The following is an 18120-nucleotide window of genomic DNA, read 5'->3' on the forward strand; positions in this document are numbered from 1 at the left end:
ACCTACATAGGCACCAGCACTGTTCATTACGTTTATGTTATTTTAAATATATAAACATAAGCCGTTCCCCGGCAATCGAAGTAACCAAAACTGAAAAGAAAAAAAAAAAACATAACTCAGTTGGTTTTCACAGCTAATTTACCTTCTTCGCTTTCATCAACTTTGTTAATATCGATTTTCTGAGCCAGTCTCTCAAAATGAAGAACTGCCAGGTGAATACTTAAAATGAAGCAACAACTGCCCCAGAGGCTGCATATGTTAAGAGATGAATAGTTTAATTATCCCTTTTAATTTTGTGATTTGTTATTAGTGGAGGACAAGAGGTTCAAAATGATCAATATTTCAACAGAGAAAATAGCAAAAACCAGTGTAATAGTAAACATGTTCATGAATTTGTAACAACGTATTTCTCCTTGCTCGTAAACCTTCTCAACATACAACATTATTTCATGACACCCTGAGAGGTCCCGAACCCTGACACTTTTTTTCTTCTCTCAGCTGGAATACAGCTGCACTCCGTTTTTTCTTTTTAAAACGATAGCTCTGTTCCGCACCAACACAGATGGAGGATTAATACAATAACTGAGTTACATTCACATTATTAAATGGATGCGTTTTCGAATCTAAAGCGAAAGCTTAATCGCTAGAACTCTTTAAATAGCGACACAATTCCCTCTTAATCACTCTTTTCTCTCTCTTAAACTCACTGGTACCCATCTATCAGTCAGCAGCATTTTGAACAGCATCCGCCTCCTCCAATCACATTGCTGGGATTGCAGCGGCCTGGGCAGGGGTTACTTGCAGGAGGGCCAATGGCTTGAAGTGACAGGTGAGAAGGCGGGGGAGAGAAACAGCCAACCAACCAGATCCCTTGTGCAGGGTGGTGTCGTTATATTCGACTTTTAATCATTTAGCACCAGCGAGAAGAGAAAAAGGGTTTCTGATGGAGGGGCAGGGGCTAAGCGAATGGAATGTAAGCAAGGGAAACGTAATAAAAAACTGAAAAAATAAACTAGTGCAAGGCTTTTTTCCTGTAGCTTTGATATGATGTGAGCAGTTTCTGCAGTGTCAGTTCTTTTGTCGACAGACTTTCATCAAACAGCATCTGCAAATCCTCTAGTGTTTATATAAGTGCCAGCATGTTAATTTTAAATTTAATGAGCGACTGGTGCTTCACAGATACTCATACAGCATCTTTTGACATTCATCAAATTGAATTTGTATTCAATATTCTGAATTTGTCAAATTTTGGAGTTGACTTTGGCCCATTTAAAGAACAAATCTGGGGATATTCAGTATTTTCCTTGATGTCAACAAATCCTGAAAAGACCAAAACCAACAACTCCTCAAATCCAACGTGCAGATAAAACAAATGACAAAATGTATTTGCAGAAACCATTTGGTCTGGTCTTCATGTTACATTTTCCATGTAACTGACACTCTTGCTGGGGGAACTGTGTGTGTTTGTGTGTATGTATGAAGCTTCTGTTTACTGAGGCCTTATGTTTCTTCACAGGTAGCCCTGCTGCAGGAGGGGCATCAGAGAGTGTGCATGTTGGTACATGTGCATTTCTATGAGAGTTCCTGGCTGGCGAAGAAGGCCTTGGTCTCTCCACAGGTGGGATTGGTGCACAGTGGGCAGCGCAGGGTCAGCTGGCGGGAACACGGTTTGTTGGACTTCAGGTGGGACTGGACCAGGTCTGCCAGAGCCTGGACAGGACAAACAACATAAACATTCCATATGGAGCGAGATATAAACAGAGACCCTCCCCTCTTCTGTTTGGTGAACACCTGGTTGTTTTTCTGTCAGACAAAGGGTTAACAAATTCCTTGATTTAAAAGCATAAAGTTACCATTCCTCTTTTCTTCTGACACTTTCTAATGACCACGCAAATAGTTTTATTTACTAGCAATTTCAAGTTGCTTTACTATGCTGATTTTCAAGCATTGTGAAGCTGCTGTCACTAATGCCTGACACCTTCTGCCCAGATGCTTCGGATTAAAAGCCTTCCAGTGGCTCAAAGGACACACAGTACGGTATTCCCTTGGTTTCCTCTTAGGCTTTTAATTTGAAACAGCTGCAGAAGTGTTGAGTTTCATTTACAGAAATTTGATAGCGATCGTATAAACCGTTGGGGTGAAGTGATTAGTAATAAGTAGTGAATAAAAAACATTACCTGTGTTGAAGGAATAGTTTGACATTTTGGGAAATGGTAAAGAATTTCCTCTCTTGGTTAGAGTTAGATTGATATCACTCTCACATCTGTCCGCTAAATATGACGCTACAGCCAGGAAACAGCTTAGCTTAGTTTAGCATAAAGACTGGAAATGGAACCTCCCATAAAACCACCAGATTTTTACATGTTAGTTTTTGTACAGATTAAACAAAAAAGTGTTAATTAGTGAGTTTTAGATTTGCTAGTGGGTTGGTTTTGTTATGTTTTTGGAATTTTTGAAGCTGATAACTGATTGATATTTGAGAGTTTAAATCTGATAATGCTATCAGCTGATATTAATTTTCTTTGCACAACCAATAACTAACCATTTTTGATAAGGGTCCCTTAAATTATTATTATTTTTGTAGCACATGCGACCAAGAAATGGACTGGGCAGGACAGCTTATAGTTGAAAAATAAACTTGTCATTTCGCTCTAATGGGCAAATTATAGAATGTTGACAGTTTTAAAAATGAGCTCATACTGGCTGGTATATGATTTGGGCTCTAAGCTGGAAGGAGCCTGGCTAGTTGTTTCCCTGTTTCCAGTCCGTCGGCTAGGCTTATCTAAACTGCTGCTGGTGGTAGTTTCACATTGACTGTACAGACAGAGTAGCACCGGCCAACTCTCGGCAAGAAAGTGAATACGTGTACATCACAGTAAATTTGCCATGTGAGCTATCAGAGTACAGTTAATTCCACCAAACGTCCACAACAGGAGGAGGAAAATTAAAAACGAAAGTGAAAATCAAGGGTAAGACTGTCTGAATGAGAGAGTGAAAAGCCTGAACTGGTTGTATGAGTTAGTACTCTGAGGGAGGATTTATCAAAAATAAACCCCCGACACCAACCAGGCACTGCAGTGAAAATTCTGATGAATGTATTTTTCTTTATTTTCCAGAGGCCGCTGCTTGTAGACAGCAGCAGACTGATGCAGCTCACTGAGAAACTAAAACCGCACCAAGGAAACGATCCTTCAGTAACTAACAACTAATCATCCTCTGGATATTGATTTATACACTTACTCTCTCTCACACACACACACACACACACACACTCTCACTCTAACACAGACTTTGTGAGAGATCTCTGAGCACAGTGGGTTTGACCAGCTAGCCAGCCGGGCGGTTCAGTACTACTGTAGTCAGCTCTAAAGGTTCCCATTGATCTGCCCCTTCCTTTAATAAACCCTCACACACACACACACACACACACACACACACACACACACACACCTTTTACAACTGGAGGAGTTGCCTGTTGTGAGAAAGGTTGCAGGGTTGAGGATGAAGAGAAGGAGGGAGGGGAGATGGGAATGGAAGAAGGGATGGAACGAAGAAAGGAGACAAGGGAGAAAAAAGGGGTAGGGAGAAGGAAAGAAGGAAGGATGGAGGGAGGAATCCATTTATTGACCATCTCCTGTCTGGAGTTCACTTATTTCACAGAACTTTCCTTCCTTCAGTCCTATGCAGTATATATTTCTCATTATCTGCTTTTCCTTTTTTTGTCTTTAGTCATCGTTCTCCCTCTTTTTCTTACTCTCCCTTCAAACTGAAAGTTTGTTCAAGTTTGTAAAATACAAAAATGCTCCTTTATCACACTTAAACTTTTTCTGTTGAAAATGGAATGTAAAATGTGTTGCATACATTTAAATTATATTATAGTTGCCTAGTGTATACAGTATGTTAGTACACGAGACAGGAATTGGCCCAGTGTGTAAAACGTACCTTCATAAAGAGAGGGTTGCCATTCAACGACTCTGCTCTCCTGATGTTTTCCACACCACACTGAAAACAGAGGAATAAAGACAACACGTTGTCCCACTTTTATACAGCAACCACATCGCACAGGTTAGAGGTAAAAGGCACCATTACTGACAGTTTATATCCATACTGAAAAAATATTAAATAAAATTCTAAAAATCAACATACTGAGGATGTGAAAAAAAGTTTTCTTTGTGTCAGTTGAGGTCTTCAAGAAATCAAAGCATTTTGCCCTGAGTTTCATAATTATTTTTAAAAGTAGGTTTCATTTTGGAGCGAAACTTCTCTTGACTGCCGACACGCTGAAGTGGTCCAGACAGTGTGTGCTGTCTGGGACCTTTGTCTTTGAGAGTACCAGTTTAAGTTTTAAACATTGATAGTGAGGACGTGTTTGTAAAGTTAGTATATATTTGAAATGTGAGGACATGTTTCTCGCAAGTATGGAAGTAGAAAAAAGTGCCTCTGTCTTCATGGCACCAGTCACATTGATTTGTGGTCACCTCACTGGTGCCTTCACACAGACACACACACACACAAAGGACACAGTGCTACAGCTGACATCTGACACGTTTACTTACCCAAACTCTACACCAAGTCTCAGCTTAATCTACTATGACTTGATCCCAACGCAAAATCTAGTCTTAGTCCTGATCCCAAATCATGATCCTACAACAACATGCTGAACAAGTCACCAGTAGGCAGTTTTTCCCCCCATCTTTCCACCTTTGAGAGGACATAAGGTCTTTATAAACAGCGCAGGACAGGCTGTTTTCTGACCAATTTTCCGTCCTTCCAGGCTGTCATTGGTTTCAGATCATTTCTGTGACAATCGACCTGCATAGGCTTGAAAGTTCCTGCAGTCAAACTTTTGTGAAATGTATTACTTTGTCAAAAGAACAGGGTACTATCATCTTGTGGTCATTTTACAGCAAGAACTGTTTCTAAAATTAGAGTACATTCTGCCCCCTTAATTTTTTCTTTTTTCTTAAACCAAAGGCTGCCGGGAAGGAAAAATCTAAATCTAAAAGATAATGGATGATATGGTAAATCATCAGATAAATATAGTTCATAACCACCTGTACAAAGTCTTGCGTCCAGAACATTTAAGGCAACATTATGTGACACTTTCTGTACTAAACTTTGCTGACAGAGGAAGGAAACTGGAGCTGCTATTAAACGTGGAGTTTCTTTCTCCCTTACCTCCTCTCCTAGCACCTGTCCGTACTCGATGTCCAGCTCATGTAGAGTCTCTATGTGGTCGGAGGTGAAGGCGATGGGTACCAGCAGGATGTTCTTCTTCCCCCGTTCACACAGACCTTTAATCACCTCGTCCGTCTGAGGGCCTAGCCACGGCATGGGACCAACCTGGGAAAAAAACGCGAGATATGACAACAGGCGCTGACTATTTCTTGACAGGACACGCCAGTTTGTCCTTCTGATCTAACGGACAAACTTTGATCCTGAGCAACATCTCAACAACTAGGGCTCAGGTTTCCATAATTCCTTTAAATGTTCAGGGTCTGCAGAGGATGACCACCTTTGTTTTTAATCATTCCATGACCTTCCCTGTAGAGCCAGGAAAAACTACATTCTTAGCCCCTCGACTAGGAGGGCTAAATCATCAGAATGTTGTTCGTTCTGTTTCATATTGTGGCTGTAATGAAATCTGCAACCTCTAAGGGACAGTAGCAACACTTTGGACTCTCAGCAGGGCAAGTTTATAGTCCCTCACAACCAGTTCTTAAAGCTGTCTCACCATGTAGGAAAAGCGTACTGAAAATCCTGCCATCACAGAGAGGGGGGAGACGTGATAGCGTTTAAAAACAGGGATATGGTCACACATTTTCAGACAGTCTCACCAGGAAGACATTCATAGTGTTTCATTGGGTTATTCACAAAGTGACACAAATAGTTGTGCAACAATTGAAACAAGGGAGGTAGAGAGAGAAGTTAAATCCTTGCATCCTTTCTCACCACCGCACAGATGACCTATCTTGGTGTCGAGTGGGTGTGAATCTCGTATCATCGGTTTTTGTAGGGAACACCACATTAATTATGCTGGAAGAGAATGTGGTGTCCTGTCAGCCACTGTGACCTGAGGACCAGGAGCTTTGAGGTTTCCTGCTCTAGTGTGGCTGCAGTATTAGATAGACAAGAGGCTCCACCTTGTGGCGACGACAATTGAAGCATTCTGTGACAGCAGCACTGAGCTACAGGGAGTTAATCCTTACAACTAGGAAACTGTACAGTGTAGAGATATATATATATATAGTTGAGGTTACACAATTATGTACACTGTATATTATGTAGTTTTGCTAAAACGAACAAACGAAGAAACAAGAAACACTTAGCAGCAACATTAAAAAGAGCTTTGCCACAGTAGTAAACAAATGCTGCAGAGGTTTCTGCTCATTTGTGTGTATGTGTGTGGGTGTGCGTGCATGTTTGTGCGTGTACAAGGCTGTACTCACCCTGGATTGCCACACCAGTCTATAAGGGTTACAGTGTCCCAGTCTCTCCATGACTCTTTGAACTGTGGCTCCCACTTCCTGAGGATACGGGTCACCTCTATTTACAACCTGTATGGGGTACACAACAGTAGTACTGTCAGGTGTACTAGTAGTAGTGATACTATCAGCATCAATAGTAGCAGTATAGCAATAAAAGTGGCAGCAATTGTAGTAGCAGCAGTACAACTATTAGTTGTGGCAGTGCTAGTAGTAGGCATCTTAGAGGTGTAGAGGTAGCACATTAGTAGCAACAGCAGTAGTATCAGTATTAATAGCACTAGTATTATTTTCAGCAGAAGTACTTGTCCATTTGTAGTAGTAGTATTAGTGGTAGTATAATTATTGGCAGTAGCAGTAGAATCAATAGTATTATTGCTAACTGGGGCTGGGCATTGAAATTCTACCCCTTTATGGTACTAATAGATATGCTTTGGTTTTACCGAGTATAAGGACAATGGACTCATTCAGTACAGTGTATTATACTGAAGTAATAAGGGACTGAATCCACTAGCTATCTATTAGCTTGTAGAAACCTGCCATTTTAAGGTCAGTTCTTTACTAACATTATTACATGATTGTTCTCTTCTTAGTTTTTTCTTTTTCTTGCACAGTAATCAAAAGAAAAAATAAAGCCCCAGGCTGCTAATCAGTATGGACAAGCGTTGTGAAATCAATAAAATCCCGATATCCATCCCTATTGCTAGCAGTGTTGCTATCAGTAATAGCAGTACAACTAATAGTATTAGCAGCAGCAGCAATGCCTTGCTAATGCTTATGTCTGTGCAACTTTACATTACTAGCAATAGTGGTAGTGTTAGTATTATCTCTAACAATAGCACTTTCAGCATCTGTCAGCAGTACGAGCAGCAACAGAACTATCAGTATTATCAGTCTCAGCAGGAGAAGCAGCAGCAGTAGTATTACTATTATCATCAGTAGTACCAGTAGTATCAATTCTTAACACTTACAGCCAGAGGGAGTGAGTGTGCTGAGAACAGAATGACAACGTCGTCTCTCTTCACTTCTGGAAACTTCAGCAGCTCATTACTGACATGTTCTGCAAAACACTACACAGACGCACGCACGCACACACACACAGTCTCCATGATTTCATAGGACATTACATTGACTTACATTCATTTCCTTAAACTAACCTTAACCATAACTACTACTTACCTAACCCTGACCCAAACCCAAACTTAACCTACCCCAACCTTTAACCATGTCTTCACCTTAAAATCTAATCATTTACATTATGGGGACTTGCCTTTGTCCCCATAAGGAAGACAAGGCCCCATAATGTGACTTTGTAAACATATTTAGTTCCCCACAATATGAGTAATACCTGGACCACACACACATACACACTCACCCCCACTCACTAACTCTCACGCACACTCTCACACACACACTAACACACACACACACACACACACACACACACACACACACACAAAGCTATGGTAAAACCAAAATGCCCGTGAGGCTCCTCTTCCTCTCAAGGAATAAAAAGCTAAATTTTAGAAAACAAACTGACTCGGACAAGAAGTCGTCATGGCAACTAATGATTTCAAAGTGGCCATGGTAGGTAATCATAGCAACTCACAAGCCTGGCTTTATTTTTAGATGTTAGCATGTTGCTACTGTGGTGGGAACCAGTGACAGGTCAGGAAGTTTTTTTTTTTTTTTTTTTAAATCAGTTGGGGAAGATTATAGTTTGGGCATTTCAATAAAACAAAAAGTCTGAAAAATGCATCAAATACAGCAAATGTTCAGTCTGTTTGTTTGTGTGAGTGTGTGTTTGTGTGTGTGTGTCTAACCTCCACCAGAAGTGGGTGTGTGGGCCAACGGTCAATGACACTCCAGCGCATTTTTGGCCTGTCGCCTCTGTTGCTGTAGTAACGGTAGATGGCATTCAAACTGCTGCCTGTTTACAGAACAAACACATTAATATTATAAATATGTTGTATTACACAACAACCATAATTCTCTGCTGGCCACTGCACAGCTCCACTGCAGGGTTTGAGGAGGAGTGCCTTGCTCAAAGGAACATATGTTGAAGTTCTTAGAGTAGAAACTAATTCCCAAAGACAAATCAAGCAAAAACAGATCATAAAGATAAAAAGATATTTCATCTGTCCTTTGGACCAGTAGGGTTTCAATATAATCAGAGTCACCACGCTATTCAAATAATCATTTTCCAAAACATTGTCAATGATGGGGATCATGACCTAGAATATCAAGTTCCTCTCTGCATTAGTCTCCTTTAGAACATACTGTATGTGTTAATCTATGGCTCTGAAATCAGAGGATGATAGCAACCGATGACCATAGGGCTAACTTGAATCCTTTTTCTTTTGAATCACATTGACCACTCTATTACTGCAACAACTATAGTAGCCTGATCTTTACAGATGCAAACAGTGCAGACAAACCTGACGCTTAAGTTGGTTTCTGATTCACAGCTTCTGATTTGGAAGTTAAGGGGAAAGTTAAAGGAAATCTAAACGACAACACTAACAACAATACAATATAGAGACCGTGTCACCATTTTCTGATCAACTTGTTCTTGTGACAAGGTGTTAGACATCCTGGTTAAAGACTTATTGCTGTTAAAACCCAGTTTCAGATTTGTGAAATATTTTATTTATGAAAGCAAATAATGTCGATTTCACTGCATTTTTCCATCCAGACCAAAATAGAGCAGCTAGCTTGAAAACCCCACATTTACATGTCAAACCTGGACTTGATTTAAAAAGTACACTCCACTAACTGTTAAAATGACAGTTTCAGATTTGTGAAGCTTTAATTTATTTGAATACACAAAAAAAGAGCAATTTCACTACTTCTAGCCTCATACAGACCACACCAGACCATGTTTGAATTAAAAGCCACTATACCTGGACTTGTCAAATCTGGACTAGATTAACAGGGAATTTAAAGACTGTTTCAAAAGATGCTGTCAAATTTGAGTAAAACAAGAATCTCATAATTTTCAATTTGAGGTTTCCTGTTGTAAATTTAAGCATAACACTCAACATATAGTTCATAATCCTCACACAGTAAAAATGGAGCCTTGCAAACAATATGAAGCACCATATTTGGCTGTCACTGCTGAGATACGTGCAGGCTCGTACACATTTTCCCCACCCTTTCATTTTGCCGTCTGTATTGATTTTCTCCACAGTTTTTGTGATATGTTGTTTGGAACCTCCCATGTATTTAGACTGGAACTTAATCCCACCTAAAAAAGCTGGGGGAACTGGGTAACAGCTGTCAATAAGCGCAACACCAGATCTATTGGAGTCACAACAATAAAATCCTCTGATTTGGGCGCTGTTTCAAAAATGGACTGTGGAACTGGACAGCCCCTCGCACTCAGACTAGAGCGAATGTTGAGTCTTCTCGTTTTTGAGAACTTGCAAGTTGTGTTGAGTCCTATCATGATTCAAAAGCTCCTCCATCCAGCATGACACTGAGCGGAGAGATATGTAGCAGTCTCAGTGAGTTCAGCGATAGTTGTTGCTGACAGTAGTACAAGAACGCACTGAATTTGATTTTTTTTGGAGTACACTGGTGTGTGTGTGTTTGTATTTATCAGAGGGTAAGAGGATGGACAACACTCTGTGACCGTTACTGTGACCACACCCAAAGATCTTTTATCTTATTTTTCCTTTCATTTTTTCTTCCAATTTATTCACTGCATATTATCTTTGGGAAATGTTTTACTTTTAAAGAGACTAAGCAAGAAATAAGCTTTGTAGCTACTGTAAAGCAGCTGTGCTGAGGATATTCCACCTGTTTGCAGTTTTTTGTATTAATCTGTTTAAACTTTCTGTATCTATACCGTGTGTGACTGTCACCTGTGGTGGAGCAGCTGTACTGAGGATACTGTGTGAAGGCCACAGCTCTCTCCACTCCATCTTTCTCCATCTCCTCGATTGCTTCCTCTGTCAGTGGGTGAACATACCGGAAACCGATGTAGAACTTGTGAGGAGCTGATGAGAGAGACAGAGAGAGTCAATAACTGCCAACCATGTGTAATCAACTCATTACCCATTACAAGCATTACAGTAATTGGCTATGAAAAGCACTAATCTGGTGTTTACATGTTAATTTGATTAGCTGAATAATTAGATAAATAGAAAGGAACAAGAAGGGAAGGTATTATGGAGATTATTGTCAAAGATGTTATTTGCATGTGTGACTCAGGTTTGTATACCACTAGGTATGGTCAGTTTTCAAACCGCTGCTCACTGTTTGTGTTATCAGTGAGGTGTGTTGCAGGCGTGTGAAGAGACACTCCTTCACTGTGTCACTATCTCCACTTCACACACACGCTTTGCTGCTAGCAACTTAGTCCGTCGGCAGGAAACACAGCAGTACTGCTTAGTTTTCGGATTTGAATCAATAATTAACTATAACCAAACTTTCTCAAGGTCTCCACTTAAACGGAAGTTAAATGATTTCAGGAGGAGCGAGGGCTCTGAGAGGCAGGATCCAGGACTGTCTCACCTGTCTCAGGACTCATCTCGTCTAGCAGCTTCACCATGCCCTCTCCCTGCATGGAAGTCCAGTGTTTGATGGGCGAGCCTCCTCCGATCTTACTGTACTGCTCCTGGATCTTTGGCGTACGACGCTTGGCAATGAACGGGCCGAGCTTACTGCAGAGCAGGAGACAGATTGAAGAGTTACCACATCAACTCTCTTTAACTTAATTACTGTTCACCAATGGACGAACAAAACACCAAAAGCAACAGACAAATTTAACTGAAACTGCATTTACTTGTCAGACCAGTGTCATTTTGAGAAAGTGGAAAAAAAACAAACAAAAAAAAACAAAACACTGAGATGCATTATTTCCATTATTTCCAAGTTTCGTCAAAATCAAATCTCTGATTTAAAAACAAAAAAAAAAAAAAACCCAGTATACTTCCCAGTTGTATTTAAACAGTAATTCCTGGTAATATAATTACCAGGAATAAGTGTCACATTACCCAGATAAGTGTCAGAAAATTGATGGATGAATTAACCCATTAAAAAATAAATCAATTAATTCAAGGAAATTTAAAATTTTTCCTTAAATTGACACTTGCCCAATATGAGTCAATGAGCTTTAGCTACTGTAGCACCAACATTTGCCACACATCTGATGGTGCTGACTTAACTCCCCAAAAAAGAATTCCACAGCTTGATGCACCATAAAGATTTATAATGTCTCCCAACAACCAGCAACCACATTCAACGGTATCCGCAGTAGGCGACAAAAATAATTCAAGACATTTGAAAATGAAATTACTTGCAGCTTCAATGCTAACATGCACACCATGTTAGCTCAAAGCTCAGAAAACAGCTGTGGAAGACAGTAATTAAGTCATGTATTTTGAGGTGTTTTTAAGTGTTGGACAAGTGGAAATTTTGACCGTTGGTGGTGCTAGAATAAAAAGCCAGGGGATCACCAAAGGTTTCCTCCTCTGGGTGCCAAACATACCATGTTGAATGTACCAAATTTCATGCTACTCCATTCAACAGATATTGAGATCTCTCTCTGAACCCAAGCGTTGTACACCAGCAGACCGACACAGTCATACCCTAACCGACACTACTAGAAAGGCTAAATGATTAAATAGCCAAAAAAAAACTGTAGTCAGTTTAAACAATTAAGAATAGCAGCCTCTGATATAATCACAGGTGACAAAAACATAAAAAGGCAAAGTCAAAACTCTCCATATAAGTTTTCAAAAAGCTCTTAGCTGTTAGCAGACAGCAGAGTCAGAGGCAAACCAGTTGTTGGCTCAACTCAGCACTGATATTGCTGATTACAAAGTTATAAGATACTCCTTGACTGCAAACAGCCCATTTCTGCCCCAGTTCACCATATATGTTGTGCATTAGAAGTGTGCAGGAAACTGAAAGTCTAAAAAAGTGGCTGAAAGTCTACAGTAGTCTATTCATAGGCACAGCAGCTTTGAGCTACTACAGGACCAACATCAGCATTCTAACACGCTAATAAAGACAATGCTAACGTGCTGATGATGAGCAGGTGATGTTTAAAAAGTTCACCATCTTAGTTTAGCTTGTTAGCCTGCTAACATTTTCTAATTCGCTCAAAACAAAGTACAAAATACTGCTGATGCGAATGTCAGTTGAACCCAAGTATTGGGCATACTGACATTTTAACCTGATGATGATGCTAGATGAAAAGTCAGGGGATCACCAGAGATAGTACAATTCATCCTGAGGAAGGCATGATTGAACACGATGAAACAAATTTCCCGGCAATCAGTCCACTGTTTGACATGATATTTCAGAAGCCCCAACGGTTGGTGAGAGGGCCGAGACTGCTAAACCAAAACAACCACGTCTTTGTACAGAGGGGAATTCTGCATACAAATAGACTCTGCCTGTAACATCAACAAAGTCACAGAAAGTGTATCATGTGACTGAGGACCGTTTACATCTAGCAACTAAATACCCCTCCTATGGGGTCCTGGGATAAATCTGAATGGTCATAAAACGATTACCTGTTAACTTCCACTCGAAAGCCACAAGCTGTGATGCGGGGTCACAAGTAGATATTGCTTGACTTTAAGGAGTCACGAGGCAAAGAAGTTGGGAACAACTGCTTCTCTAAGGATCTGTGTTGTTGAAAATACATGTAAAAATGAACGACCAACCTTTCTTCTCTGCAGAAACAGAAACCACTGCTTTTGTTCACCATCAGTTATTAGGCAACAGAGAGAGATGGTAAAGTGCGGTGACCCAACAACCTTCCCCATTTGTTCTGCTGAGTTTGTGTGTGTGCTTACAAAAAATGTCAAACATGTCATCATAAACATGTTATGTCCAAAAAAAATTTCATCCCATTAAAAAAGGCAAAACAAAATGAATGTTTATACATTTCTTAATTGCTCACAGTGTGTGTGTGTGTGTGTGTGTGTGTGTGTGTGTGTACACATGGTCACGTACACTTTATGATGTTTAGAAAATCAGTTGTGCTTTCCAGACCAAATTTGCATCATTTTTCGCTGTATAGACAGTGAGTGTAAGTCCCTGGCAAGGACTTGTATCCCTGAACAAACACCCACTAAATGAATATTACACTTGTCTATGGAATAACTGCTGATAACTGACATTTTTGGCAGGGAGAATGGCATAGCAATAGTTGTTGGTCCCGAGAAAGATAAACATCTACTGCTCATTTTTACCGCTCACTTTTTAAAAAGCTGCTTTTACTCAGATAAAGAATGTGTGTGTGACTGTGTGTGTGTGTGTCCACGGTGCGTACTTCTGCACAGGGAGTTTCATCAGATCTGTGTCCATAAAGAGCCGCAGCAGGAAGTCATGAACGTCTTCTAGTTTCTCAGGTCCTCCCATGTTCAGCATCAGGATGCCTGTCTTAGGTTTCCTGTAGACGCAAGACATTCATAATCAGCAATTCATATCTAACAATACCTTGAGCCCCCACAAAGATACGTTAGGCTAATTCATCACCATTGTTTACTAATGTGTTCGATTTTACAAGAAGATGCATTGTAATATCTTCTAATGGCTTAGCAGACCGTGCAAAAAGAATAACTGCAGATTATTGATTGCTAATCCCTTTATTATTATGCTAACGGAAAATACTAATAGAAATATCCTACATAACTATATTTTCAGTTTTGAGGACGTCTTGTGAATGTTTTATGGTTAACTTAAAACCTCTAAATGTGGTCTGTGATGTTAACATTAACTCAAGCACTCAATGTTAGCTTGTTACAGCAGCGTGTAAACCTTAGCTCCAGCAGCTAAAGTTATTTTTTTCCATTTTATATTTATTCTTAAGTAGGAAAAACAACAGAGCAATGACAAAAATTACCAGCTGTGGGCCTGACTCAGTTTTCAAGCAGAGGAACAATAAAAGCAGCTAATTATAGAAAAACATTCTTCATATATAAGAGCTAAACAACAAACCTAGTTTTTTATAGCAAATGCCTGATAAAAAGTAAAAGACATTTGATTCAAAACAGAAAAGTCTATACAGACAGGTTACACGGTATCCCAAGGGCTTGTCATGTCAGCCTGTGACATGAACGCTAACTCAAGTAGCTACTGTTACCTGTTAGAATGAAATGAAGCTTATGAAATTAACATGCTATGTGTTAGCTCGCCCACTCAGTCCACTGAGCTAACATTAGCTCAAGCACTTAATGTTAGCTTGTCAGTAAGTACTAATGGATGCTGCACTGCTGTCACTACTGTACCCGTTATCGTTGTAAGACTACCCTTTCAAGACAAGCACTAGCTTGAGTATCCTATGAAGATATTCACATATTACAGTTTGCCATTATCTGGGTCTACTGATTTGCATGTTTGGTAAACTCTTGGTTCAAGAAGTTTAAGTCCAAAGTGGAGGCTTGCCTTTCTCTCTGATACTGCTTTACTGCAGGCTTTACAGTTTGTCTAAACACTCACATGCACTGCTCTGAATTTGTTTGTTTTTTGTTTTTTTTAAAAACACACTCTGACCTTTGAACACTCCTGAGGAATCTGCTGTCTCATTCATAATTATTGCCTGGCTGTCTTCAAAGGACAGATAAGAGCAAAAAAGCCATAAGGACAGAGATGATAAGGATTGTATGTGGATAGACATGACAATATAAAGCCAAAGTTGTCCACAGATGGCTGGCATCATCGATGACAACTGATTGATTGTCAGGCATTTATCGAGTATATAATATAAAAGACTGTCTGGCTGCAGCTTGCTGCTTCTCTATGTTTAAATCTTTGTTAACTGAATCTCATGGAGTTTCTGGATAGTTGGTCACAGATAATACAGTTGAAGACTTCAGATTGGGGTCTTCAAATTGCTAACAGACATTTGTCATCATTTTTACACTTCATAAACTTAATGACTATTCATGAATTAAAAAGAGAGCACTACATTAATTAAATGGCTCCATGCCTGTTAGGTTAGGACAGACACAGAAGGTCCAAAGGTGTAAAGCGGAGGGTTCACAAGATTATCAGGGGAGGAGACCATAAAAAATATTTTCTACAGCCAAAAGTCAGCTGACTGCTGATATGCACAAGTGTTCTGAGCCTGCATGGGAAGAAATTCCAAGTCCGCAATTGGTATTTTAAATCTAAAAAACATTGAAAAAAAGACGAATGAAAAAAAGGAAAAGTTTCATGAACCTTTGTCAAAAGTTTAATTAGAATGATGTTGTCTCTCTAGTCCTTTGCTTTTTTCCCTCTACTGGTTAATTTCTGCCTTTGCTTCCCACTCCAAATATCTCTGTCACTTGCACTTTCCCAAGCTATTGGAGTTCCTCTCATTCACAAATTCTTACATCATCAGATCTGGCCAATCAGCTTTCAGCTCACGCTCCATTAACCAGCTTTTTTCACTTGGTTTCAAGAGTTTAAAATGCTTCCATTGCAATTTCAGAAAAACAAAAAAAAAAAAAGCAAAGGAAAATGTTCATAAAATGTAGGTATTTCTCATTTACACACTCTACATTAATCACTATTGTCTTTCTCTATTACTATCCCACATAATATTAATATATATCTCATTGGTTTCTCCTTATTGAACCATTTTCACATCGATGTGAATCTGGTGAAACAATATCGTCACATTTTTTAAATTTACATGGAGAATGGGTCTGATAAAAAGTTGTAACTGGCTCTGTGAACTTCTGTTTTTTCTTAGCAATGGCGTTGTCAGACCGTGGTGTTCTGCTTGTTGAACAAAATAAAAAATGCGGAGGAGAAAGACTACAAATTAAACAAGCAGATTTGGCTGAAGGCTGCTGTTAAGTACCAACTAGAGCCGGCGTTACCAGATAAACGACAGCGGCTGTCAGACACAGAAGCTCAACGGTGGCCCAGTGACCGCCCAACAGCGCACGGATGACTGACAGCCGACTGTTGTCATGCTGTGTCAAGGACCTCTGGAGCTGCATTTGCCATCCACTCAATATAAAACTGCCACTGTTCGTTGCCATTTAGTTGTGTGTGTGTGTGTGTGTGTGTGTGTGTGTGTGTGTGTGTCACCTGTTCTCCTGTGTTTCTGGACTTGCAGTCTGGGCTAACGCAGCAGCAGCAGTGGAGCGTCTCCTCACACTCAGACTGACACTGCTCCTGGCAACTAAAGAAAAAGAAAACAGGTTATTTATTCCTCTGTCACTCACACACATTCCTTTATGTAATCATCTCATTTATTATTAACTAAGAATTTAATATTAAGGCAAGGAGGTTGAACAATATTTGGCCTTTTCTTTAGAAAAAAGCAGCGTGAGATAAATGTGGTTCTAACACTGTTCAATTTTGGTTGAATAGTGGATGTTTCTCACACAGAGACAGGATATATCTGAGTGGGGAAAATTACATAAAAGGATGATGGTTGTCTACACTGGTGACTGCTTTCTCGACAATGACCTCTTAGAAGAGATCAAAGTGACTGACCCCAAACATGCTGTAATCATTAGCACCACAGCGATCAACAGCAGTGTGTGACATAACAAAGACATATGCTACAAGCTGCAGAGGAAACAGAGGGGCCGGTTGCTTCTAATTTGTGTGAATCCACGGGTTAATCGTCCATACAGTCAGTTTTACTTTCATAACCCGGGCGGCAGTACTCTCACGAGCCACCAGGGGGCCTGCTGCGGTTATGCAAGTTCACAACGCTGGAATTGTGTAACTATGAAAATGTTCAGCTCTTTCTTGTTTGCAGTGACAACATGGGCCGTTTATGGCTGCATATAGTATATACTGACCCCCCTGACCGTTATTAAATGAAGCACAAGTGCCGCTTAAGTCCCTTATGTAACATTAACATTTAACAGTATCCCAGAGAAATGTTGGGCTGCGTTAAGGCACTGCATGTTAGCGGCTGGCTAGCAACGGAAACGCCGCCATCTGACTGTGAAATAAAAGCATATTAACGGTCACCTTTCAGCAACTACTAGGAGTTTGAATGAACGAAAATGGCATTATAGAAAATGAACGCAATACTATGGTCGTTAAAGTATGTTTAAAGAGACGCTGATGTTGAACAAGTCAGTAATATAAATAAATATAGGGTGTTACAACGAAGGTTATACTGTGAAATTTCCGAAGGAAGTTGTATTCCCATGCCCTTGCTAGCATAAAGCGTGTTTATGAAAATTTGCCAATGTCAGCGGCGTGTTGTTGAATTAACACCAGAAACCATCGCTCCGCCTCTTTAACTGCCCTTAAACTGCGTTAGAGAGACGGGGTGGCACGGTTAACTCTGGGGTATTAAAGTCCGAGCTGAATCGTAACACTTGAAGTTTTCCGTGCATAGCCTGGATAAGGCTAACTTAGCAGCAGTCATACTCACATTGGATCAAGCGACCGGCGCTGCCCAGGACTGCCATCATGGTAACTTCGTTTTTTCACTGCAGATTTAATTCTCTGGTTCTCCTGAAACGATGGCTGGATACTTCTGCTGTCAGTCACTGGATCCACGAGTTTTTCCCCTCACTGACTGAAGTGCCGACCAGTCGTGCGTTTCAGCCAGATGCTTTCAACTACCACCGGTTGGTTGTAAATAATTCTGTCATGCTCTTCAACGACAACTCCGATGCTTCCGGTTGTGAACTTCATAATAAAACCACTA

At 40.1% G+C, this 18120-nt stretch overlaps 1 protein-coding gene across 1 annotated transcript; it reads right to left on the reverse strand.

The window, feature by feature from the left end:
* Window positions 1-254: 254 nt before the first annotated feature.
* On the reverse strand, window positions 255-17881 carry fech (ferrochelatase). The gene is made up of 11 exons (XM_040157343.1): window positions 17842-17881; window positions 16530-16623; window positions 13777-13896; window positions 11004-11152; window positions 10352-10486; window positions 8309-8415; window positions 7457-7555; window positions 6450-6557; window positions 5179-5343; window positions 3943-4002; window positions 255-1710 (listed from the first exon to the last, which is right to left on the reverse strand). Exons 1-11 carry the CDS (start codon window positions 17879-17881, stop codon window positions 1573-1575), a joined length of 1215 nt encoding a protein of 404 aa, XP_040013277.1. The 3' UTR covers window positions 255-1572.
* Window positions 17882-18120: the final 239 nt, after the last annotated feature.

Source organism: Xiphias gladius, chromosome 20 (assembly GCF_016859285.1).
Source record: "Xiphias gladius isolate SHS-SW01 ecotype Sanya breed wild chromosome 20, ASM1685928v1, whole genome shotgun sequence".
Taxonomy (NCBI): domain Eukaryota; kingdom Metazoa; phylum Chordata; class Actinopteri; order Istiophoriformes; family Xiphiidae; genus Xiphias; species Xiphias gladius.